Here is a 26,067-nt window from a genome sequence, read left to right as displayed (position 1 = left end):
TTTTGGCACGGTGGATGCATCTCTGAACATCTTCCTGGCACCTGGGGGGTTCTTGCTGCAACAGCCACCTGCGGTTTGGCCCTGAACCAGTTTGAGGATACAGGGCAAGAAGCCACCTTGTGTTAGGAACAGTCCCTGAGGGGACTTTACTTTGTACCCACCAGACCGGCTTCTGGGGTGGAGCAGTCAGTGTGTTTACCTAGAGGGTGTGTTGCATTTAACTCCCCCCACCCCCAGTTTAGAATTCTAATTCAAAGGCTAATGCTAGGTGTGGTGGCAGATACTGTGACCCCAGAGGCTAGTCACAAGTTCAAGGCCAGCCTGGTTTAGACACCGAATTGTTCTTGCTCAACAACTTGGGCGTAACAGTGAGTGACAGAGGAGAGGGAGGTCCAAACCCTCTTTCCTCCCATCCATATATTTTTCTCTCTTAATGCTTTTCTTCCCAGTATATGTTCTTGTGGCCCTCTTTGAACTTGGGACGCGGGTGCATGCCCTGCGGGGCAGTTACTTCCCTGTGGTCCTGTGTGTAGACCTTGTGTCCAGGAATGCTAGCTTTCCACCCTGGGCTGTGATGGATTAGAGCAGCCCACTGCGGGCCAGCTCTTTGTATGTCCCCTGGTGTGTGTGTGTGTAGCGGGGGAGGGGTGTGTGTGAACATGAGAGCAGAGCTTCACAGGGCACTTGGGACAGCTCTGGGAGTGACTGTAGACACTAGAGAATTGGGAGGGGCAATGAAAGGCTGGGTCTGTGCCCAGGATAGGAAGGATGTGGGCTGAGGAGGTGCTGGTGGGCTGACACGCCTCTTTAAATCCAGTCTGTATTTCTGGCCTTGAAGGTGGCCTTGTAACATCTGGTCACTGGCGTGGGTTGTAGAGATCTGATTAGGGACCGGGGTCTGGCTGGCTCCCAAGGTATAGAGAGCCGAAGAAGACCCTTCTATCAATGAAGACAGAGGTCAGGGGCTAGAGGCCATAGCAGATAATGTGGTAGGCCAGGCTTGAGCCACTGGTGACCTGAGGCGAGAAGAAGGAACTGGAAGTGTGCTCTAGTACTGGGAAATCTGTGTTTTAGTGCACACCGTATGGAGCATGGCGGCTCCCTCCAGCCACCGTGGAGGCCTGCCATGCCCTCTTTGCAACAGCCTTTGGAAGGGAGGAGGAGGCTGCCCAATGCCAGTGGCCTATGTCCAGGCACAGCTGGCCTGTCAGATAGAATGGCTGGGCCAGCTGATCCTGAGGACCATTCTTCTAGTACGCCAGGGTTCCCAGGTGCACAGACACAAGGACACAGCCTTAGGACCTGGGCTAGGCAGGGTGTGACCACTGGAAGGGCTCCTGGGAAGGGAGAGCCGGAGTCAGCGCAGTGGGTGTCCTTAGTAACCAGGCAGAGAGCCAGTAGAGGAACAGATTGGCTTTCTATTGGCAGAAGGACATCAAAGCTGAATACACCTGGTGAAAGGAGATGAGGGGAGGGGTCAGGGGGTGGGTCAGTCAGGGAGAGGCCTGTCCCCAAGCCTGGCCTCTGAGACAGGAACACATTTCTAGAGAAAGAAGAGGAAGGGCTCCTGATGGGCCGAGAGCTTAATCTCACTTCCTTATGAGGCCAGGGTGCGGCAGGGGAGCAGTCAGGCTCCTGGAGCTGGGGTGGGGACACAAGGGTCAGTATGGCAATGTTTGTGAATCTCTTGTACATGAATTCTTGCATGTACAAATACACACACAGACACACACACACGGTATACACATGGTATACATACACACATGGTATATACACACAGTATACACACACAAACACACACATGGTATGCACATACACAGTATACACATGGTATACATACACACATGGTGTGTATACACACACACACACACACACACGGTAGTAGGTCGCTGCCTTTGGCTGCTCAAACATGAATGTGAAAGAGAAGCCCAGAGTTCCAGGGAGGATGTGTGACAGCAGTGTCCTGTGTGCGTGAATGTCTGCGTATGTGTCATGTGCATGCAGTGCCCTTGGAACCTAGAAGATGGCATCGGATCCCCTGGAGCTGGAATGAGCCACACAACTTGGGTCCTCTGCGAGAACAGTATATACCCTTAACTTCTGAGCTGTCTCTCCACCCCTTTGATGTAGTCCTATTTTTTTTAGATATTTAATCTTATCCTTTTAAATGATGTATGTGTCTGTGCATGATTATGTATGTGCATGTGAATATGTGAATGGAAGTGTCCCTCAGTCCAGAGGTGTCCGTTCTCACTGGAGCCAGAGTTACAGACAGTTCTGAGCCACTCGATGTGGGTGCTGGGAACAGAACTCTGGACCTCAGCAAGCACATGTATGTGTTCATAACCACCTCTCCAGCCCCCGATGTGTATTCTCAATTAAAAGAGCCAGATAGCCATAGGTGTGTGTCACCAAGCAGTGAGTTCATTGCAGGGGCAGGCGCAGAGACAGGTTCTGTACTGACCTGGATGTGCTGTGTTCTATGACTTTGAACATTTGAGGAAGGGTTAGGTTCTGACCAAGTTCATGGAGGCTTTGGGGACACTTCAAGGTACCTGGGTTTATAAATGTTTGCTTCCCTCCTTGGGACGCACATATGCGCCACTCCTTAGCCTCAAGCACCCAGCTGGTTTTCATCCTCCCAGCTTGTCTGGTCACCCCTGCACAACTGCTTTGGGCTGTTTGCATGTCGGATGGCTCTGCCAGGTGCGCCCAGGGCTGCCAATCCCACAGACAAGTCCCCTCGCAGCCGCAGCCACTGTAGGGTGGACTTGCTTTTGATGTTCATTCTCCCACAGTGGCTTCACATGGGAGGTGAGGAGGACACAAGGGTGTCCACCCCACAGCCATGCAGCAGAGGGTGTGAAAATGGCCCAACATAAATCGTAGAATTACGCGTGCGCCACAGCACGGGAGTAGAGGTCAGAGGACAGCCTTCAGGAGTTGGTTCTCTGATTCTATCTGTGTGTCCTGGGAATTGAACTTGAGCAGAAAGACTTGGCAGCAAGCGCCTTTGCCCATTTAGCAATCTTGTTGGTCTAGAATTTTTCCTTTTCTTTCCTTATTTTTTTTTTTGTAACTTGATTATTGTGGATAGTAATGTCCTATTGAAAGTCAACACCTGAGACACCCTGCCTCTACAGTTACTTTCCCTTTGAGAAGAAAAGTGGTGTTTCCAGGGACACCGGGAATACTGGCTCAATCAGGGATGAGGGAGGAACACCCTGCACCTCCCCATCCATCCCCCGACCGGCCGTCTCTCCCCCTTTACTCAGGTTGATTGGCAGAACTATGATGACTGGGTTGGGACTCTCTGTGACTTCTGTTTCTGGGATGACAAAGCCTCCCAAAGACATCTGTGCCCACCTTAAAAGTAGGGAGCTGCAGGTGGCAGTCTGCCAGGTGTGGGTGTGGTCTCCTGCCCAGGAGGAGGATGGCCGGACTAGCTTGCAGCCTGTGAAGGAACTGGTATCGGCTCAAGACCAAGTTCTTAGCACAAAGGAGATTTTTTTTTTTGTGCCAGAGGAACAAAGGGCAGGAAATAAGAGACAAAGCCAGGAGAAGGGAGATAGGGAAGGGAACAAGGGAGGGGAAAGGGGTATTTATCGTGAAGGGACACAAAGGACTGCCTCTGGATCGAGAAGAGACAGATGTGGCCCATAGGCAGATGATAATTTATAAAGTTCAAAGGCGAAACCCTATATTAGGATGAGTTGTTTAGTTTTGATTGGGCGTGTTAATTAGGGAAGCTGCAAGGGGGCTTCTGATGGCTGGACTTCAGTACTTTGATAGCTGGACCTTAGTAGTCAGCCTCAGGAGAAGGAAGAAGCCAAATACGTGAATAGACCTTGGTGGCTGGCTTTAGGAGTGTAACCTAATGTATTTTAGCAAGGCAGAGGGGATTGGGGAGAAGGGCAAGGCCTGGCAGCACCATGTTTGCCATGCCCAAGCCAGCTAGAGTCCTTTCAGCCTGACCAAAAGATGTGGTTCAGTCTTGTCAGATCACAGAGCGGTGTGTGTAACAAAATATTTCCTGGAGAGACACAACACACAGGTATATTCTCTACCAGATCAGGATCCCACGACAGACCACCAAAATCCAACTTGGTGGGCCAATGGCTTTATTGGTGTTACCTGAGGAGCAGAAATGACTCAAAGACAGCTGTATCACTGAGGCCCACCCCAGCATGGGTGACAGCTCACAAAGCTGGGAACCTGGAGCTCCCTGCACAGCCTGCAGGCAGCTCAACAGGCTGGAGAGTGACCTTTCTAGGTGCCTTAGTTGATCTAAACCTCTTCCAGTAAGCTTCGGTGGTTTCTGTTTCTTCCAGTCAGCTGGTCTGGTCTCAGAGTCTTCTTTGTAGCTTGACTCGTCTGAGTCTTGGGAGCAGCTTGGTTCTGTTAGTGCAGAGGGACTCTCAGCTTTTATTGCTTACTCTGACAGGGAGGAGCCTACTGCATCTGGTCAGTTTCAGGGACTTCCTGAAAGTATTGTGAGTTGTTTCCTTCCTGCTTAAGGAGCTCTCCTGCAGGATGGAATGTTTTGGGGAGAACTGTTACAAGTGGGTGTGTGATGGGAGTGGGGTCTTTAGTTGCAGCAGCTGACTTCCCATCTCCCTGGTTGCCTGCTTCATCCTCCTGTCTCCACTTCATCTGCAGGAGTGTACTGTGTGGTACATGGGTGGGGCAGGGGCACTCGACTACTTAGAACCCGTGAGAGCTCTGGTACAGCTGCATTAGATACATAAAGAGTTGCGGGGAAAGCCGGGTGGTGGTGGCACACACCTTTAATACCAGTACTTGGGAGACAAAGCCTGGTGAATCTCTGTGAGTTTGAGGCCAGTCTGGTCAACAAGGTGAGCTCCAAGACAGCCAGGACTATTACACAGAGAAACCCTGTCTCATCCCCCCCCCAAAAAAAAAGAGTTGTGGGGAGATCTCAGACACGTGCAGAAAAACCAACAAGAATGACTTGTGTGTGGTCACTGCCTACTTAGCCAAGGTTTCCCAAGGAACCTTTGCCCACCCCTCTCCATCCCAATCCTAGGTGCCATGAAATCTGCAAGTGTGTGTATGCACGTGTGTGGTGTGTGTATTTATGTTTCGTGTGTTTTGTGTGCATGTAGGCAAGAGGTCAGCCTTGGTTGTCACGATTCCTTATACCACCCACCTTACTGGTTTTGAGGCAGGGTCTCTCTTTGGTCTGGGCAGATGCCTTGGGAGGCAGGCTGGCCAGTGAGCCCAAGGGATCCTCCTGCCTCTGCCTCCCAAGTGCACCACCGTCGCCCGACCGGAACTCAGGTTTTCATGTTTGCGCAGCGGCACTTTCCTGACTGAGCTGTCTGCAGATATTTGGTGTCTACTCTGCCACGTTAGATGATTTCTGAAAAAAAGTACTTCCTTAGTGCTGAAGGGTGGCGTTCGATCTTAATAGAATCCTGGTAGGAATGGTGATGGGATGGACTTCTAAAGCCATCTCATTCCTCCCCATGCCCCCAGTCGTGTGGAAGGGTTATATGCTTGCATGTTAAACATTTGTGTTTTGTGAAAGGACATTTTTTTCTTTCTTCATTTTCTTTGTGAATGTGCATAGTATGCTCATATGTATGCATGTGTGTATGCATTCATGTGTATGCATGTGCATATGGAGGTCAGAGGTCAACTGCAAGTATTATTTCTTAGCAACTGTCTACTTTTTCACTTAAAAAGTTTAGTTTATTATTACTGTATGTGTTTGATGTGTGTGTGTATGTGTGTGTGTGTGTGTGAGAGAGAGAGAGAGAGAGAGAGAGAGAGAATGGGGTTGCATGCATTCTACAGGAAGTGTGTGGTAGGCAGAGGACAGCTTTTAGAAGTCAATTCTTTCCTTTCACCTTTTCTTTAATTAAAAAAATTTAGGGGTGTGTGTATGTGTGTATATACATCACATGAGTGCAGTGCCCACAGAGTCCACAAGAGGGCATTAGAGATCCTGGAACCAGAGTTATAGGTGGTTGTGAGCTGCTTAATGTGGGTGCTGGGACCTGAACTTGGGTCTTCTGGAAGAACAGCAAATACTCTTGATCACCGAGTTATCTTTCCAGCCTCTGAGATAGTATTTTTAAATAACAGCCTCATTGAGATGTGTCCTAGCTAGTTTTATGTCAGTGTGACACAGACTGCTGAACCTTGCCAAGACAGTGTAAAATAGTCTTTCAAAATTTCCTGCTTCTAAAAATGATCTGTCAAATATTATAGGCCTGTAGCTGAAAGTGGATGTTTCAGAGAAATGTTGGGTGACTGTCCAGACACACAGCTGTCTCTGTTATTTCTTACATTTTTCGGAAGTTGCTTCCTTGCACTTCCTGTTTACTTAGGTAATATTATTTTCCTTCTCAGGTCTTTGATGGGGTTGAAGACTCGATAGTCACAGTTACTATTCTCTCATATCTTAACTAAGAACATATCAGGTACTAGGATCAAATTTTTCAGGATAGGACAGCTATTGGAGTAATCTCTGTAATTTGCCATTTACTTATGATCTGGACATTTAGTATGTTTCCTGCCTGACAACTTTTTGTTGTAGTTCCATTTTTGTTTATGTTATTACTCCTCCTTTCTAATCATTCTTATTGTATATAGTTTTATAGTAAGTTTAGAACCTTTTATTTAAACAAAAAGGAAAGTGTAGTGGGTATTTGCTCCACCCATGACCTTGGGCTATCTAGCCTGATAGAAGGTACTTCTTGTCTGTTTATGCTATCTCTTATAAGGAAAGAGGGAGGGGTCACTCTACCTCTTGGTGAAGAATGGGTTAGCTTTCCAAGGACTCTGCAACTGGATTTACCACATTCTGTATTTCTCCCCATTCATATTTAAATAAATCCTTGATATACCTTAAACAGATGCACATGGATTTCTTTTTAACCCAGTTTAGAGTCATCCAAAAGGAAAGAACCTCAATTGAGGAAATGCCTCCATAAGAGCCACCTGTAAGGCATTTTCTTATTAGTGATTGTTGGGGGAGTGTCCAGCTCCTTGTGGAGGGTAACATCCCTGGGCTGGTGGCCCTGGATTCTTTAAGAAGGTGGGCTGAGCAAACCAAAGGGAGCAAGCCAATAAGCAGCATCCCTCCGTGGCCCATGCATCAGCTCCTGCCTCCAGGTTCCTTTCCTGATTGAGTTACTATCTGGACTTCTTTTGATGTTGTGATAGAGAAGTATATAAGCCCTCTCCTCCCTAACTTATTTGATAATGGTATTTCATCGCAGTAATAGTAACCCTGACTAAGACATTCTATAATTCACATCAGCAATTCACCCATCTAAAGTCTGTTTTGGAGATTTTTAATTTACTCACAACAGTGTGCCGCTATCTATCATTCTGCTTGGCTTGGGAACATTCTTATCAGTCCTAAAGAAACACTCCTTCTTAGCCTTCTTCCCAAGTTCTCTCAGTCCCTGGCAGCTCTGAGCTTTCTATTATTTTATTTATTTATTTATTTATTCATTCATTTATTTATTTTTTTGAGACAGGGTTTTTCTGTGTAAAAGCCCTTGCTGTTCTGGAACTTGCTCTGAATACCAGACTGGCTTCCGACTCACAGAGATCTTCCTGCCTCCTGAGTGCTGGGATTTAAGGCATGTGCCATCACTGCCCGGCCAATCTCTCTATTTCTATAGATTTTCCTGTGCTCAATATTTTGTGTAAATGAAATGAAATGACATTTGACTTTCTGGCTTCATGTTGTGCTCTTGTCTTTTTCTTTTCCCCCCAGAGGAGACAGGATCTCATGTAGCTCAGGCTGACTTCTAGCTTATTCTCAAGCCAAGGATGATTTCAACATCTGATCCTCCTGCTTCTCCGTCTCAAGTGCTAGGATGACAGGCATGTGCCACTGTGCCTGGTTTACCTGGTGCTGGGGTTGGAACCCTGGGCCTTGTGTATGCGAGATGAACCTTTGGCCCACTGAGCCACGTCCCCAGACCCCACTGTCATGGTTTCATCCGTGTCATTGCGTGTGTTGGTGCCACTTTCCTTCTCAGGGCCGTGTCATGTTCTGGTGTGTGCGTATGTCACAATTTACCTACGCTCCTCCTGCTGTGGAGGGGCCTGGCTGTCATCTCCTCTCCTGCTCTGGAACCTGGATGTTTCTGTCTATCACAAACATGGCCGCTGTGAGCACGCCTATATCGGTTTTAGTATGGACTTGTTTGCGTTATCTTGGCCAAGGAGAGGGGTTGCTGGGTTCCACGGTTTTGGCATTTTTGCTTTGTTTTTTTTTTGAGATATGATCTTTTTGTGTAGCCCAGGCTGGCCTTGAACACACCACCTTTTTGGTGAAAAGGACAGGCCGTCTTCTAACCTGACCCTGTCAGGTTTCTACAGCGCAGTGGGGGAAGCTCCTGACTTCTGTGTCCTCGCCAGCACCTGTCAATCCCTGCATTCCAGCTGTTCCTGGGAGTGGAGTGTGCTGGGATTTGATTTATACTTCCCGGTGGCTTCTGGGAATGACCTGAGAATCTGAAATAGCCTGTGAAGCCAGCACGGAGACTGAAACTGACTCATTAACTCTGGCACCAATACCTGCTTAATGGTTTGACGCAGTGAGGCTGCGTTTGTGAATTGCTTATGCACGCCCGAAAAAGCAGCAGGACTGCTTGCTGCATTGAGCCTGTCAGACCTGATGTGGCCTTCATTAAGTTTAGGCAGTTTTTTTGTATGTTTGTGACGGGATTTCACTTAGACCAGGTTGGTAACTCACCGTGTAGCCAAGGGTAACCTTGAACTCCTGATCCTCTTGCATCTACCTTCCTAGTATTGGGTTTATAGTCTTGTGCCGCCACACCTGGCAGGCTCAGGTGGCTCTGAACATTAAGCTCTGGTCACATGACAGGGACGTTTCATTCTGGGAAGGCCACTGTAAGTATTCCCAGGCCATGTGATTGTCCTGAGACTAGGTTTGGTTTCTGGACAAACGTGGGGTTCATGACTTTGGCTAGAACTGACTGTAGCACTGTGTTTAACCTGCAGTTAACAGCCCCCTTGTGGGCTGAGGAGATGACTCAGTGGGTGAAAAGCGTGCTGAGCAAGCTTGAGGACCTGACTTTGAGCCCCAACATCCATGTAAAATGCTGAGTATAGCAGCGTAGGCCAGTAATTCCAGCTCTGGTGTGAACGGATACAGCACACGGTGCGAACAGGATACCAGGACTCGGGGCTCACTCCACCTAGCCAGTCAACACTCTCCAGGTTCAGTGAGAGACCCCGCCTCCAGGCAGTCAAGTTGAAAATAGTAGAGGAAGGTAGCTGGTGTTGAACTCAGGCCTTGGTGCACAGACACGGGTATGAACATCCGGGAACATGTGTACACTCACATACACACAACAGGAAAGTCCCCTGATATTTTTAAAATTCATTAAAGTATTTATTGAGTTTGTTTTTGTTTTTGCAACAAAGACTACCTGTAGCCCAGCCTGGAATTCACTGTTTAGCCCAGGCTGGCTTTGAACTTGAAACACTACACCCAGCTCACCTTTGAGGTCACATAAACGATTGGCAGGGCGACCAGTCACAGAATCTGTTTGCCTGGATTGATGCTTCAGGTCTCATGATAGCTGTGGATATGGGAAGCTTGACCTGGTGCTGGCTCTGTTGTCAGTAGGATGCCTGGCTAGCATGCCCTGCCTTCTTCCCCGGCAGTGGATAAAGCAGGCACGTTGCAGATATCTGTGATCCCAGCACTTTAGCAGTAGATGGAGGAAGATATGAAGTTCAAGGGAATCCCAGATGCCAGCCTCCTCACTCTGACTGGAGCTGCCTTCCGTGCCTCACCTGGGCTATGTGTGTCTGAACAAGCATGGGTGGGTTGTCCTGTCACTTTCTCAGGTGGGGTCAGTGCCTTCATCAAGGCCAGGCCCTGCCAGGCAGGTTGTAAATGCTCTGGGACTTCTCTTGGGCTCTAAGTTTTGCCCCTCAACCTTTTGAAGGTCAGAGCAGAGCTCACAGGCCAGCTTCCAGCTGTGTTGCCCTCCAGTACCGTCCTCATTCCTTCCACTTCCCTGTCCTTGGCTGCTCCACCTAGGTGTCCTTGGTGACACTTGGCATTTCCAGCAGCAGGTCCACAGGTGAGTTGTCAGCTGCCTGCTCCCCCCACCCCAGGAAGTGGCTCCATAGAGCACATAGTTCCAGGCTGTAGGGCCCCTTTTATCAGCATGTCCAGCCTATAGGACTCGGACCTGTTGAGTTGATTGTTGTCTTCATCTCTGATGGCACCACACTGGGCCAGGGCTGTCTGCTCTTGTTTCCAGAGTGGCATGCTGAGCTTCAGGGTCTCCTGTCTGGCATCTCCTTCTCCTGCACTCTAACTGTCGTGCAGGCATTGGTTGCTCTTTGCCTCCTCTCTATGTCACACGATGGCAGAGGGACCATTTCCCATTTCTACCAGGGTCTAGGGCCTCACTTCACTGGTACATGGGAGGCAGCCAGCAAATGTTCGTTGAGTGAACAAATGATTCACAATTGACAGGGTTGAATTCTACAACTCAGGCTGCTGGATCAAAGTGGCCTCTAGCTGTGGCAATCCTCCTCCTCATCCTCCTTAGGGCCATGCTACCACACGGAGCTTTGGTTGGTATCTTTGAACTATACTGACATGTGTTGATTTAAAAAGGTTTTTTGCATTGCTGGGGATAGAACCCAGGGCCTCACACAGGTTAGACAAATGCTCTACCATTGAGCTACACCCCTGATTCCGCGTGCTAATGTCATGTAGCCCAGACTAGCCTCTGACTTTCAGTATAGTCGAGGATAACTCTGAGCCCCTGATCCTCTTGTCTCCACCTCTTGAGTGCTGGAATTACAGGCAAGGACTACCATGGTAGTATTGGATGTCACGCCCAGGGCGTGTGCAACCTCAGTGCGCACTCTTCCACCTGAGATGCAGCCCTAGAATCCTATCTGTTTTTTTTTTTTTAAATACGTATTTGAGCTGGAGCAATGGCTCAGTGGTTAAGAGCACTGGCTGCTCTTCCAAAGGACCCAGGTCCAATTCCTAGCACTCAATGGCAGCTCACAACTGTCTGTAACTCCAGTTCCAGGGGATCCAACACCCTCATACAGGCAAACCAGTATACGTGAAATAAAGATAAATAAATCATTTAAAATAGACATCTTTAAAATGTGGGGATTTTGTCTGAGTGTTTTGTCTGCACACATGTATGTGCACCGTACGCGTGCCATGCCGAGGGAGGCAGAGAGGGGGGAAGACCCTCTGGAGCTGGAGTTACAGATGGCTGTGAGCTACTCTTTACCTAAGTGCTAGAAACCAAACCCAGGCCCTAACTGCTGAACTCTCTCACTAGTCCTGAAAGCTGTTGTTTTTGACAGGTTTATCCGACCTTGTGGGCTTGTGGAAAGTTACTATATGATAAGAACACCCCCATAAATTAGATTTTATTATGGTTCTGTGTAGTTGTTACCTCTTACCTTTAATATATATATATATATATATATATATATATATATATATATATATATATATATATATTTAGTCCTTTGTAAGAAACAGATTTGGGAAACAGGGGTTGCACACCTTCAAAAGAGGGGACTCCTCAGGCAGCTGCTGGGGGAGTGAGAGAACCAGGAAGGCAAGAGGTGACCCTTCTGTTGAGTGGGAGTGGGTTGACTTAGACAGAAGAAGAGAAGGAAAGAGCATATTGTAGTTCCCTCTTGTTTATTGTTTATGTGTATTAATCTGCTCTATGTGTATGTGTGTGTGATTGCAGTACCCACAGAGGCCAGGTGAGGGCCTCAGCTCTCTTGGAGCTGGACTTACAGGTGGCAGTGAGCTGCTTGTCTTGGGTTCTGGGAATGGAACTCTGGTCCTCTGCAAGAGTGGGAACATTTTTCCCAGCCAGCTCTCCAGCCCCAGCTCCTCTTTTTTTTTTTTTTTTTTTTTTTTGTACTGGTAATCTAACTTGGGCTTCACTCATGCTAGTCACTCAGACAGAGCCCAGAGATTTTTAAGATTTCCTATAGTGAGTGGGGCTGGACAGGCTTGCGCAGAAGAGGCCATGTTTTGTGCAGGAATGACAAAGGCCCCATACATGGGTGCCTCGGGCAAGTTTAACTTTAGGAATGGCCTCAGAGGATCGGGATTAGTTAGGTCGTTTTCGTTACTTTGAGACAGGGTTTCTCTGTGTTTTTCTGTGTATCCCTGGCTGTCTTGGAACTTCCTCTGTAGACCAGAATGGCCTCATCATCAGCGATTCACTTACCTCTGCCTCCTGAGAACTGGGATTAAAGGTGAGCTCCACCATAGCCCAGAGTAAAAAGTATTTTTATTTATTCTGTATGTTGGGAGAGAGCATGCACAGCACAATGTGTGTGTGAAAGCCAGAGGACAGCTTTGTGGACCTGGTCCTCTCCTTCCGCCTTTGCTTGCGTTCTGGGGTTGAGTTTATCTTGCCAGTCTGGGCTTTTCCAGCCCAACCATCTCATCTCCTGTCGCGAGGTCTTTGTGGCCTTCTCTGATGTTGGAGGTGCGGTAGTCTGGCCCGAAAGTCAGGGTTCAGGACTGCTGGGGACCCATTTGCTGCTGCTCCTGGAGTTCTCATGACAGCTTCTGGGCATGGGCTGTAAGAAGAGTCATCTCCGCAGTGCTGGTCAATACATGGCCGCCAGTGTCCTTGTCGTGCTGGCTGAGGGTGCCTTTGGGGTGTGGTTCAGTGTGGTGGGCAGAGGGCATGGGGTGGCGGTAACATGGGCCCACACCGTCACCTCAAGGCTGTAGGGAGCTGGACAGGTGAGAAGCATGGAGTGAGGGACAGTGAGGGAGACATATATGAGTCTCTTAAGTCACAGGGTTAAATTTGGAGGGCTTCATCTGCTGGAGGCGCTGGTTTCTGTTGTCAGGCCTCTCTAAGCCATCTCTGTCCCTGCTCCAGGTACTCAAAGATGGCAGAAGCTCATCAAGCAGTGGCCTTCCAGTTCACTGTCACCCCCGATGGCATCGACCTCCGCCTGAGCCACGAAGCCCTCAAACAGATCTGCTTGTCGGGACTGCATTCCTGGAAGAAGAAGTTCATTCGATTCAAGGTTGGTTGGCTGTTCTCTGCAGTGCTTGCTGGGACTCAGGGTTGGTTGGTTGGCTGTCCCCTGCAGTGCTTACTGGGACTCAGGGTTGGTTGGCTGTCTCTTGCAGTACTTACTGGGACTCAGGGTTGGTTGGCTGTCCCCTGCAGTGCTTGCTGGGACTCAGGGTTGGTTGGCTGTCCCCTGCAGTGCTTACTGGGACTCAGGGTTGGTTGGCTGTCCCCTGCAGTGCTTGCTGGGACTTAGGGTTGGTTGGCTGTCCCCTGCAGTGCTTGCTGGGACTCAGGGTTGGTTGGCTGTCCCCTGCAGTGCTTGCTGGGACTCAGAGATCTGCCTGCCTCTACTTCCCGAATGCTGGGATTGCAGGCACATGCCACCATGACTAGCTTATTTTTAACTCTATTGAGTTATTTATTTACTTATTTATGCTTGTATTTTTTACTAGGGTCTCATTCTAGCCCAAACTGGCCTTGAAATTACAACAACCATCCTGCCTCAGGCTCCAAAGTGCTAGGATGACAGGGGTAGCAACACACGGACCTCTGAGAGTCTTGGCTTTTGTGACACAGGATCTCATGTAATCAGGGTGGCCTCAAACAGAATGTATAATAAGGGATAATTTTGAATTCTTAATCCTTCTGCCTCTACCTTCTGAGTGTGGAGGTCACAAGTGTGATTTTATTTTTCTTTCTAAAAAAGAGATTTATTTTAATTATGTGTATCCTTTATTATGGAATACACTTAATTAAAAATAATAATCTGGATATGGGAGGGTGTATGTTAGTTGCAGGTACCTGCAGAGACCAGAGGCATTGGATCCCCTGGAGCTGGAGTTACAGGTGGTTGCCTGACATGAATGTTGGGAATTGAACTCAGGTCTGCTATAAGAGCGAGTGTTCTTAACTACGGAGCTGTCTCTAGCTCCAAGAAAGGTTTTCCTTCTTTGTTTTTTTTTTTGTTTTTTTTTGTGTGTGTTTGTGTGTGTGTGTGTGTATGTATGTGTGTGTGTGTATAGGCCTGACCTTTACATTGGGTGTCTTCTTCTATAACTTTCTACTTTATATATTGAGACAGTCTCACTGATCCTGAGCTCACTGATTCTGGCTAGTTTAGAGCCTGGCTGGTCTAGAACTTGGGTAGTCTAGAGCCTGGCTGGTCTAGAACCTGGGTAGTCTAGAGCCTGGCTGATCTAGAACCTGGGTAGTATAGGCTAGCCAGCTTGCCTCTGGAGTGCTGAGGTTACATGTGGGTGCCTCCCTGCCTGGCTTTTGCATTGATACTAGAGATCTAAACACCGGTTCTTCCTCCAGCTTGTGTGGCAGGTGCTTTACCCCTGAGCTGTCTCTCCAGCCTTGTTTTGATTTTTTTGAGATAGAATCTGACCCTGTAACCCAGGCTGGTCTGTAACTTCAGGCAGTTTTCCTGTCTTTGCCTCTCAAGTTCTGGGAAGACATGTAAGTCCTCACACTGTGCTTGGAGAATTGTTGTTGTTGAGTTTGGGTCTCACTTGATAGCCAGCCCTGGCTACCCTGGAGCTCACTGTGAAGACTAGGCTAGCCTCAAACTCACAGAGCTCTGTCTGTCTCTGCTTCCCAAATACTTGGGCTAAATGTGTGCATCTACTAAGAATTAATTTATTATGCTGGGCATGGTGTCCCAGCACTCAGGAGGCAGAGACCAAAGTTCCACCAGATAGAAGGAAAGAACTGACTCTTACACGCTGTCTTCTGGTCTCCACCTTTGCAGCATGGTGTCCTTGCATCCACTCATGTACAATAGATAAATATAGCAGAAATTTTAATTTAAACTTTGTTTTGCTGCCTAGAGGGCTGGAGGCTGAGGAGTTGGCTGACTTCTCTGTCACTCCTAGGTGTCTCAGTCAGAGGGCAGGGCATGGAGGCTCATTAAAGAGCAACCTCCAGGATTCCCAGAGCACCTACCCCAGCTCAGAAACCAACTCCTCCAGCTGTGAGTGTCCCCTGGGGTCATTCTTTTGTCAGTTTGCTTTTGCAATCCTTTCTAGTGCATAATCTCTCCATCTCAGCAACCAGGAAAGCGCATTAGAAAGGCCCAGAGCAGGGCTGGAGAGATGGCTCAGTGGTTGGATAGAGCAAAGGGAATTTGGGAGCTGGGGTCTCTGACTGCCAGATAGTGGCAGACTGGGAGTGGGACCTCATGGTGCCCAGGCTGTCACCATGTGGGGATCTGTATGGTAAGTCAGGCCTAGTGTTCCTGCTGCCCCTGAGTCCCTCTTGGGGAATCTCCCAGGGCGCATTTGGACTCAGAAGTTGGGAAAGAAGAAACTGCATGAAGATGAGGCAGTCGTGGCTCCAGGAAGAGTCTCAGCTATGGGCACTTGGTCCTTGGTGGCCTGCGTGCCAGACCTTCTCCCTGCTGCCTGCTGTTCCAGCTGCAGTTGCCACTGGGCTTCTGCAGAGCAGTGATGGTGGCCTCAGGAGAGTGGCGCTTACAGCCAGTGTGTCTTTTCAGAATGGCATCATCACGGGTGTGTTCCCGGCGAGTCCCTCCAGCTGGCTTATCGTGGTGGTGGGCGTGATATCATCCATGCATGCCAAAGTGGACCCCTCCCTGGGCATGATCGCGAAGATCAACCAGACCCTGGATACCACGTGAGTAACCGCCCCCACCCCCTACGCCTCAGTTGATAGGAAGATGACAGTGCCCAGTTGACTGCCCTTGCTTTGGACTCTCCACAAGGCCATTGCTGCCCGGCCACATGGGTTCTCTTCTTTTTCCTGGCCTGGTAGTGAAGTCCCTTGGAAGGGTGACCTGTGGACCCGGCCACACTCCTCGGGATAGTAGGCTAAGAATGGCCGAGGCCCGAGCCACCTGCCTTCCACAAGGTGTCCAGCTTCCTGAGGTCAAGCTGTGGCAGTCGATGGTGCCAGTGGTGACCTCAGAGGGCTTCTCTGACTCAGAAGATGGCTCCCAGTGTCTTTTCCACTGGAGTTAGTCTGTCCAGTGATCTGGTCTCCTGAACTAACTGCCATTGGTCAACACTTCAGCCTTTGGCCCCTTCAGAGTGGCTTAGATTCCCCAAGGAAGTCCATTTTACCTTGGTTTGGAATTTGGTTTATTATGGGAACTTGAAAGTTGTTGGCATCCTTTTTGGGGACAAGGCCTGGCCAGCTTCTGGCTTTTCTTTCCTTTTTTAATTTTTTTAAGACAGGGTCTCACTGTATAGCTCCAGCTGGCCTGACACTGCAGACCAGACCCTCCTCGAACTCATAGAGATCTACCTGCTGTTGCCTCCCGAGTGCTAGGATTAAAAATGTGCTCCACAGGGCTGGAGAGATGGCTCAGTGGTTAAGAGCACTGCTTGTTCTTCCAAAGGTCCTGAGTTCAATTCTCAGCAACCACTTGGTGGCTCACAGCCATCTGTAGTGAGATCTGGTGCCCTCTTCTGGCTTGCAGGCATACATGCAGACAGAATACTGAGACTATTGTATACAAACCCTGACTTTTTAAAAAGATTTATTTATTCATATTTATGAATATGAGTGTTTTGTCTGTATGCATGTATGTATGTGTACCATATGTGCCTGGTACCCTCAGAGGCCAGAGGAAGCTGTTGGGTCCCCTAAAGCTGGAGTCAGAAACAGTTGTGAACTACTGGATATAGAAACTGGACTCAGGTCATCTGTAAGAGCAACAAGTGCTCTTAACCACTGAACCATCTCTCCAGCCACGGAATACTTTTCTTAAGGGGTCATTTGTAGCTGGGGTCTCCTGTTAGATACTGGATCTGCTCTAGAAGGTATCTAAGGAACATTCTACACACTTCTTTTCTGGGATGGCATGGAGCCTTGGGCCTAATGCATGCTAGGCTCACTCTTACCGCTGAACTACACCCCAGCCTCAGGTCACCTCTGGTGGCAGTTCTTCCATGCAGCTTCCAGCAAGTCCCTGACACCATCTAGGGTGGAGGATGTTAGAGTCTCTCAGTGTAGAGTGCCAGGGCACAGCACACCATGGCTAGGTTTCCTTGTGCATTGTGACCCCTGCATTTGGACATTTTCTTTTTCTTTTCTGAGATGGGGTCTCAAGTATCCCAGGCTGGTCTCAAGGTACTATGTAGTATAAGATGACCTTGAACTCTTGATTAACTTAACCATCCTGCCTCTCCTGGGACTACAGGCCTGTACACTGGGTTCAAGCAAGTAGTTTCAGAATTGTCCCTAATTGTCCTGTGCCGCATGTCCTTCACAACATGTCCTCCAGTGGGTTTATAACTGAGAAGCAATAGCCACAAGGTTCTTGCTATGCACTTGGCCTTGTTTTCTAGCCAGGAGTTGTGAAGGGTCCCTACAATGTTTAGGGTCAGGGCTAAGCTCAGCTGGGAGCATTGAGTTCAGTGCCTTTGGAGGCCAATTGAGGGCCCTGGGCCCCTGGAGCTGAGGTTACAGATTGTTGTGAGCAACTCAACCACGCATGCTGGGAACAGACCTTGAACTCAGGTCCTCTGGAAGAGCAGCAATCCCTCCAACCACTGAGCCATCTCTCCAGCCCTTTCTAATGCTGCTTTCCTGGTTGCTGAGATGGAGAGATTATGCACTAGAAAGGATTGCAAAAGCAAACTGACAAAAGAATGACCCCAGGGGACACTCACAGCTGGAGGAGTTGGTTTCTGAGCTGGGGTAGGTGCTCTGGGAATCCTGGAGGTTGCTCTTTAATGAGCCTCCATGCCCTGCCCTCTGATTGAGACACCTAGGAGTGACAGAGAAGTCAGCCAACTCCTCAGCCTCCAGCCCTCCAGGCAGCATTGGCTATGCCTTTGTAAGCAACTGCAGGAGACCAGATAAAAATGCCTGTTCAGGCGCCCTGCCAAAGACCTTGTCTGCCTGGGGCCCTGAAGATCCATCAGGGACTAGGTTACCAGAAGCAGCTGGTGGATCTGGTCACCGCAGGCTGGTCCCGAGAGGTGAGGGAAGCCCGCCAACAGCTCCGCGTGCTGCTCTGTGTGCTGAGCTGGCTGCCTGGTTGAAGGTAGCTGCGGGGCTAACAGTTTTACTTTGCTGTTAACATGAGCTGTGCCTTAAAGCCGGATTGCATATAGCCGTGCCAGCTACTAAAACCTTGTTTAATCTCAGTGTTTATAAGATTTGTTTCTTTGTCTCTCAGAATCTATTTTCGTAAACTGGGTCATCCCTGGCCCAAATTTAGAAAAGCCAGGTGAAAGGTCAGAGTCCTGCAGCCTGAAGGGTTGTTCTGGAACCATCTTCCCATGAGGACTAAGCTCCTGTACCCCTAGGCTGAGTTTCTGTTTGCTTTGATCTGAAAAGATCTAAGAGGTTAAAGACGCAGTTGAACTTTGGATGGTTTTTAAGACTGGATCTCTCTGTGTAGTCATGGATATCCCCAAACTTGCTGTGTAGACCAGGCTAGCCTTGTGAACTCATGGAGATCTGCCTGCCTCTGCATCTGACACCACACCCAGCTTGGATTAGTTTTTTAATTTTATTCTATGTGTATGTGTGTTTAGCCTACATGTGTGTCTATGTACACACCTGGTGCTTTTGAAGGTCAGAAGAGGCCTCAGATCTAGGTGGTTGTGAGCCTCTATGTGGGTGTTGGAAATTGAACCCTGGGTCCTCTGCAAGAGCAGTCAGTGCTCTTAACTGATGAGCCATCTCTCCAGCCCTTTGAATGCTGGGTTTGACCAACTGTGGGAAAATGCATTTCAGAGCATAAGTGTTTTACCTGAGAAGAAACTTGTCTCTGTCACTTAAATGATGTTAAATTAATGTTTTCCAATATCAGAACATTTATGGTTATGTATACTATTGTTTTGATCTAGACTATCTTTTATTCATCCCTCGATGACAGTTCCGTACATGTCAACAGTGTATCTTGACTATACCCATGCCAACTCTCCACACCCACTCTTTTATTAAATCCACCAAGTCTAAATAGTGCCCCTGCTGGAGTGTGGCCCGATCCAGTTGGCTTGGCCTTGGTTCACAGCCTCAGCGAGTTCTCTCCTGTCCTTGGGAAGGCCCTTGGTCCCAGTGCTTGGTGGTGGTAGCTGTAGCCACCTTCCCACGATGCCATTCTAGCTACTTCTCTGGTCCATCCCCACAGTGGCCGCATGTCAAGTCAGACAAAGAACATCGTGAGCGGCATCCTCTTTGGCACCGGGCTCTGGGTAGCGGTCATCATGACTATGCGCTACTCACTGAAGGTGCTGCTCTCCTACCATGGCTGGATGTTCGCGGAGTATGGCAAAATGAGCCGAAGCACCAGGATCTGGATGGTAACTATCTGTCGCTAGCTAGGGTGACGTCACCAGAGAAGAACCCTTGCCTGGTTAGAACTCTCCTCTGCTCTTTGATGTGTGACCTGTCCCCAGCCTGTGACTGTGGGAGAACTATGGCTCACCTTGACATTCGGATGGAGCCCAGGGCTGCTTGCTAATGGTTTCTGGGAGTCCTGCCATCTCTCTGTTCACCTGTTTAGCCTGTAGTTCGGGATGGATAGTGAACCTAAGTGCCACCCACCAGGTCTCTGTAGCCTTGGGGCCATTTTGTAGTCAAGACACTTTTGCTGGCCAAATCACGATTTACCCTAACCCTTCCGTGTTCTCCATTTCACCCTGACCCTAAGGCCAAGCACCCTCATTTATGGAAGAGGGTTATTGCCATATGCACGAGCCTTGTCAAATTATAACTAGTTATGGAGATTCTTGTTTTGTTTTGTTTATTGTTTTTGTTTTTTGAGACAAGGTCTCATGTCACCCTGGCTGGCCTTGAATTTACTGTGTAGCCTGGGATAACCTTGAGTTTCTGGTTCTCCTGCCTCCAGCTCAGGCGTGCGCCACTATGTCTGGTTTTTACGAGATGCCAGCGATCAAACCCAAAGCTTCATGTGTAGCTTAACTCAGTGATCTGTCTCCCCACTGAGCATATCCGAAGCCCCAGCTCATTTTTATAAGCTCAGTTTTCTGAGGTGGGGGTGGAGGGTGGCTGTCCAAAGTGGAGCTCACTCCTGGGGCTTCCCTCTTTGCCATCAACACCCCCTTCCACAGAGTGGCTGTCACGTGTGCCCCCACCCACATACGGTACCACTCTCAGCTCTGGTCTTCACTTAGGGTTTTTTTTGTTTGTTGTTTGGTTTTGTTTTTGTTTTATAAAGAAACTATTTTTCTGCTCCCGAGGTTTGTAAATGATTTTAATGAATCTGGTCCTAGTAAAATTGTCTTTTGAATTGCTTCTCTCTGGGGGTCATCTTGGTACAGGGGAGGAATGGGTCAGCTTGACCTTGACCAGCACACCCCCCCATCATCCCCACTTGTGATCTTCTCCTTCAGGGTCCCCTTGCTACCCACCACACTCCACTCTTTCCCAAACCAGCTTCCACCTTGTCTGGGTTTCCTAATGCCTAGAGTAGCAGAACGTAACGCTTAGATAGAGATGGTTTCCGGCAGGCTTAAGCAGTCCTCGTGGCTGATGTTAAACTGAGTCCCAGCACCCCTGAGCACTGAGAATCGTCACTGTCTACACCTTGAACCGTTAGAGATGTCCTGGTTTTGGTCAGGAGCAGACAGCTGCCTTCTATACCTGGCCTGCGTCAGCCTTCATAGAGACTGTGGGAAGTGACTCACTCTCCATGTTGCTTGGTCTGATGAACAGGGACACACTGCCTACCCTGGGGGTGACTTGAGGGCTGGACACCTCAGCTGGCATTACTTCCTGTATCCAGAGCCTGCACCAACCTCAAACCTCCCAGGAGGAGGCTGACAGCCACCTGCAGACGTGTTGTCAGCTCCAGGGTTCCTGGCCGTGGGTGACAGTCAGCAGCCATACCTGAAGCCTCTGTCAGACCTAATTTTGGTTCAGCCCAGTGTTTACCTATTTTGGTTTGCCAAGGTCTGATGGTGTAAGTCAGGGAATGGCCCCACCATAAGCACTCGACCAGTCGCATGCAGGTGAACCCTGACTTTGACTCTAATATCTGCGTCATCTGTGAAATGTAACTTGTATCTTCAGGCTATGGTCAAGGTCTTCTCAGGCCGAAAGCCCATGCTGTACAGCTTCCAGACATCTCTGCCGCGCCTGCCTGTCCCAGCCGTCAAAGACACCGTGAGCCGGGTAGGTGTGACTCACCCTTGTGCTGAGATGCCTGCGTCCTTTAGAGCGATTCATCTGGCTAAGTGTGACTGTGAATACACTCCTTCCTCTTTATTAGTGGGCGGAGTCTCTGCTGCAGGGTTCCTGTGATAATGCCACCCCACCTCAGAGTGCTTGCCCTGGCTGGACAAGGGTTCTGCCGTGAACTACAGCCCCAGCCCTTTGATGTGTAGTTTTTGCGTACAAGGTCTTCCTAGGTAACCAACCCACACTGGCCTTAAACATTTTCTTTTTTTTAATAGTTAATTTTATTTGTTTATTTATTTTTTTAACGTTCCAATCCCAGTTCCTGCTTCCTCTTCTCCTCCCACTCCCCCGCTCCCCCACCTTACTCTACCTTCCCTCCCCTCACCTCCCCATCCACTCCTAAGAGCAGGTAAGGCCTTCCCGCTCAGTCAACTCTGTCCCATCACTTCGTTGAGGCAGGACCAAGGCCCTCAAACATTTTAAGTTTTTTTTTTTTACTCTTTATGTATAAGTGTTTGACTTTGTGTAGATGTGTACACTGTATGCATGCAATACCCACCATATGTATGCAATGCAGTGCTCAAGGAGGCCGGAAGAGAGCCTTGGATTCCCTGGAACTGGAGTTACAATCGTGAGCCATCAAGTGGGTGCTGGCAATAGAACCTGGTCCTCTGTAAGAGCAGCCAGTTCTCTTACCTGCTGAGCCATCTCTCCAGCCCCATGACCTTGAACTCCAGATCCTCTTGCCTTAGCCTCTTGATGCCAACATGGTAGACATGTTTTACCATCCATAGCTTGATGTTGTTTTTCTGTAATGGATTAATTGCATCTTCAGTGTTTAAAGGTGCCGTATCCCATCTACTGGGGAATGTTTACTTTTGAATAATGCCTTTACTGAGATGCAGTTTAGGACTCGATGAGTCCCTTGTTTAGTGTGCGTGCTTCAGGAATTTGAGTGCATCCATTATTTTAAACTGTGGCAAATACATACAAAACCCACATTTATAATATTTTTTAAAGGCTGGGCATGGTGGCATATGCTATTAATCCCAGCACTCAAGAGGCAGAAGTAGGCAGATCTCTCTGAGTCAGCCTGGTCCACAAAGCTAGTTCTAGACCAGCCAGGGCTATGGTGAAACCCTGTCTCAAAAAAAAAAAAAAAAAAAAAAAAAAAAAAAGAGGAGGAAATGAACTGACGAGATAGTTTTCAATCAGTAAAATGCTTGCAACTTTGCAAGCAAAGTCCTAAATTTGATTCATCAGAACCCATAGAAGAATGCCAGGTTTGTGGTACACACTTGTAATCTCAGTCCTGGAGAGTGGAGACAGGAGGATCCCTGTGGCTCGGCCCAGTGAGACCAGCCTGGCTGCTTAACTCCAGGCTGCTGAAAGACCTGTTTCCAACGGGTGGGTGGTGTTTGTAAGGATGGCTTCTAAGGGCATGTGCCCTCCAAATGCCTCCGTACATGTATGTGTCTGTGCATGTGCTTGCATGTGCGCATGCACACACACACACACACACACAAACATTTTAACCATTTTCAGTAAAGTTTATTAAAACTAATTACATCTAGGGCATTGTGCAATTGTGGCCACCATGATTTGTCAGGCCGTTCTATGGCCTCAGGCAGAAGTCATAGCCATTAGGCAATAACTCCCACGCTCCCTGCCCCATCTGCCAACCTCCGCTCTACTTTCTGTTTCTAGTTCTGCCGAGTCAAGGAATGTGACATGAATGAAGTTACGTAATGGGTGACTCTTGTGGGTTTCCCCACACACACTAGCGTTTATTTTTCTTTGAGACAGGATCTTACTCTGTAGCCCAGGGTAGCCTTAAACTTGTAATTCTCCTGTCTTAACTTCCCAAAGCAGGATGATTGTAAGATTCACCCTGACCCAGCATGGCTGCGCTGCTTCCCTTTCTGTGGCTGATAACATTCATTGTGTGGGTAGATGGTGCGGGCCGTGCTGTAAGCAGGAACGCTGGGGATGTCTGTGCACGTGTTTTCATGTGGGTGCCGGTTGCTGCTTCTGAATGGCAGGTGTCCGTGGTCCCGAGTAGCAGAGAGTGACTCTGTATTGAGCCTGATCTGCTGCTCAATGGCCGCACCATGGTGCGTTCCAGCCTGCAGTTTGGGAGAACACCCATGCTTCCGTGCCTTCTGCCCACTTTTCAGAACTGTAAATCAAAAACATACTGGCTTGGGGGAATTACAGCTGCCTACCTGCTATGGTGCAGCACTCGCCCAGAGTGCACAGAGTCCCCCTTCCCTTTTCCAGATGGATCTCACGTTGCTCAGACTGGTCTTGAACACCTAGAATTTCCTATGTAGCTAAGGATGACCTTAAACTTCGATTCCTCTGCCTCCCCGACCTGAGCGCTGGGACGGAGGGCTAATCTTACAATACTCAGTTCGATGCAGTGCTGGGGAGAGAATCCAGGGCTTTGTGTGTGTAGGGGGGGGGCAAGCTATCTGCCAGCAGAGCCCTGGGAGAGTGCGGCCTTTCCGTTTCTTCAGTGCCTGTGTTGTACTTGGAGCAAGCTTCAGAGGAGCAGCTGGCCCTGCTGAGGAACAGCCCCGCCCCTCATTGTGCAAAGCAGACCCTAGAGAATACTGCTGTCCCCAGGCTGGTGTTTGTTTGAGACGGGGTCTCACTATATAACCATGATTAACCTGGAACTTTCCATGTAGACCAGTTAAACCTCCTCTGCCTCCAAAGTGCTGGGATTACATGTGTCCCACGTCATACTCAGCTCCAGACCTGGTTTCTTTTCTTGACAAATCAGACTTGATGACAGTTCAGCTTCCTGGAATACACTCAAGTACAGGTGTGAGCTTTCGGGGTTCTTAGAAAACATCATGCTTACCCAGGCATGGGGGCACATGCCTGTCATTCTAGCCCTTGAGAGATAGAGAAAGGAGGAGGATAAGGAGTTCAAGGCCAGCCTCAGCTACCTAGTGAGTTTGAGTTCAAATTAGACTACCTGAGACCCTGTCTCAAAAAAGAAAAAAAGAGAAGACTGTGTGTGAGCTACCCTGTGTGTTTTACCTCGAAACATGTTCAAGGTTTGTCTGAACTGAGCATCTAGACTCTGGAACCATGGTCCTGTTCCTGCTCTGCCTGGGCACCTACCTGACCCTCACTGGGCCCACAGGGCTGTCCTGCCCATCTCAGGGCCCACCATCACAGGTCGTCTGAGAGATGTCTTGATGTCTCCTCCTCCTCCATGAGGAAGAAGTTACCTGGGTTTTCATTCACCTGCAGCAATGTTTAGCCCTGCAGGGGTCGTCTTGTCTCTAGAGGGGGGAGAGACGACTCAGGGAAGCTTTCCCAACCTTTTCCGCCTGGTGTGACTCTCCTGAGGCGTGAAGTGGTCCGTGGCTCAGGGGTGGGTACCTCACTCAGACTGTGTTCTCTCAACTCCAGTACTTGGAATCTGTGAGGCCGCTGATGAAGGAAGGAGACTTCCAACGCATGACAGCACTGGCCGAGGATTTCGCTGTCAATCTTGGACCCAAATTGCAGTGGTACTTGAAGCTAAAATCCTGGTGGGCCACAAATTATGTAAGTATTTCTGCACATAAATCTTTTCTCAGTGAGATAGTTCAGTGTGGAAGTTCCCGTTTGGGTTCCAGGGCTCACGGAGTATGACAGTAGCTGAGAGCCATACTCATCCCTGAGAACTGTGCACAGAGCTGCTGGCTGCCTTTCCCTCAAGCAGGGGCTCCTGAGTAGCCTTTGCAGTCCCCTCAGGGCACGGAGCTGCTTTGCCCTTGAGCCTCTAGTCCTCCCGCGGTGGCCTCTCTGGTACCTTTTACATCCCAGAGTATCATACCCCTCTGAGTTCCTGGTCAGGGTTCAGATGATGCTGACAGTGGCAGCTGTCTGCTGGGAGCAGCTGTATGCTGTTGGGCGGGGCAAGAGGGCCTGTTAGGGGTGTGAAACCAAGAGGGGGAGGCCACATGTAAGGAATAACTTTCATGGGAGGCAAAGGATTGAAAATAACCTCTAGTGAGCCAGACACAGTGGTACATACCTATAATCCCAGCACTCAGAAGGCAGAGGCAGGAGGATTGTGGACTCACACCGTGACCGCGCAGTAAGACCTTATCTCAAGAAAAGCTCTTAAATTTAAAAAAGTATCTGTTTTTATTCATGTATAGGTGCGCAGGTGAGTTTATATGTATTGCATGCGTGTGGTTGCCCGTGGAAACTAGAGGGCATTGGATCCCCTGGAACTGGAGTTTCAGGTGGTTATGAGCTACCCAACATGGGTTCTGAGAGTCAAACTTGGGTTCTCTGCAAGATCAGAACACACTCTCAACTACTGAGCCATCTCTCTAGTCCCTCAAACAAAATCGTAAGGGCTGGAAAGGACACGCAGCTGAGAGTACTTGATTATGGTGCACAATGCCCTGGGTTCAGTTCCCAGCACTGCGCCTGTTTCGGTGGGACACACTATTCCAGGGCTTCGGAGAGAGGCAGGAAGATCAAAGTCCAAGGCAAAACAAAACAACAACAACAACAACAAAAACAAGAGGTTATAGAGATGACTCAGCAGTTAAGAGCACTTGTTCTTGCAGAGGACCTGGGTTTGATTCCCAGAACCCACTTGATAACTCACAATCATCTATAACCCCAGTGCCAGGGGATCCAACATCCTCTTCTGACCTCAATAGGTACCAGGCACACACATGATGCACAGAACATATATGCAGGCAAACATACACATAAAAAAATCCTAGCTGGGTATGGTGGTGCATGCCTTTAATCCCAGTACTCAGGAGGCAGAGGCAGGTGGATCTCTGAGTGTGAGGCCCAGCCTGGTCTACAGAGGGAGTTCCAGGACAGCCAGGGCTACATGTCTCAAAAAAGA

General features: G+C 48.9%; 1 protein-coding gene across 1 annotated transcript in view; it reads left to right on the top strand.

Moving 5' to 3' along the window:
• The window catches only part of Cpt1a (carnitine palmitoyltransferase 1A), a 61,637-nt gene that overhangs the window by 11,765 nt on the left and 23,805 nt on the right, over positions 1-26,067 (top strand). The window contains exons 2-6 of the mRNA XM_087908241.1: positions 12,927-13,077; positions 15,565-15,704; positions 19,177-19,348; positions 21,081-21,182; positions 24,618-24,755. Of these exons, the coding sequence (XP_087764367.1) occupies positions 12,937-13,077; positions 15,565-15,704; positions 19,177-19,348; positions 21,081-21,182; positions 24,618-24,755 (693 nt within the window). The 5' untranslated portion in view covers positions 12,927-12,936. The remainder of the gene's footprint in view (positions 1-12,926; positions 13,078-15,564; positions 15,705-19,176; positions 19,349-21,080; positions 21,183-24,617; positions 24,756-26,067) is intronic.

Source organism: Myodes glareolus, chromosome 7 (genome assembly GCF_982192425.1).
Source record: "Myodes glareolus chromosome 7, mMyoGla1.1, whole genome shotgun sequence".
Lineage (NCBI taxonomy): Eukaryota > Metazoa > Chordata > Mammalia > Rodentia > Cricetidae > Myodes > Myodes glareolus.
The sequence above is the reverse complement of the archived record's forward strand: the minus strand, read 5'-3'. Positions and strand labels throughout refer to the sequence as shown.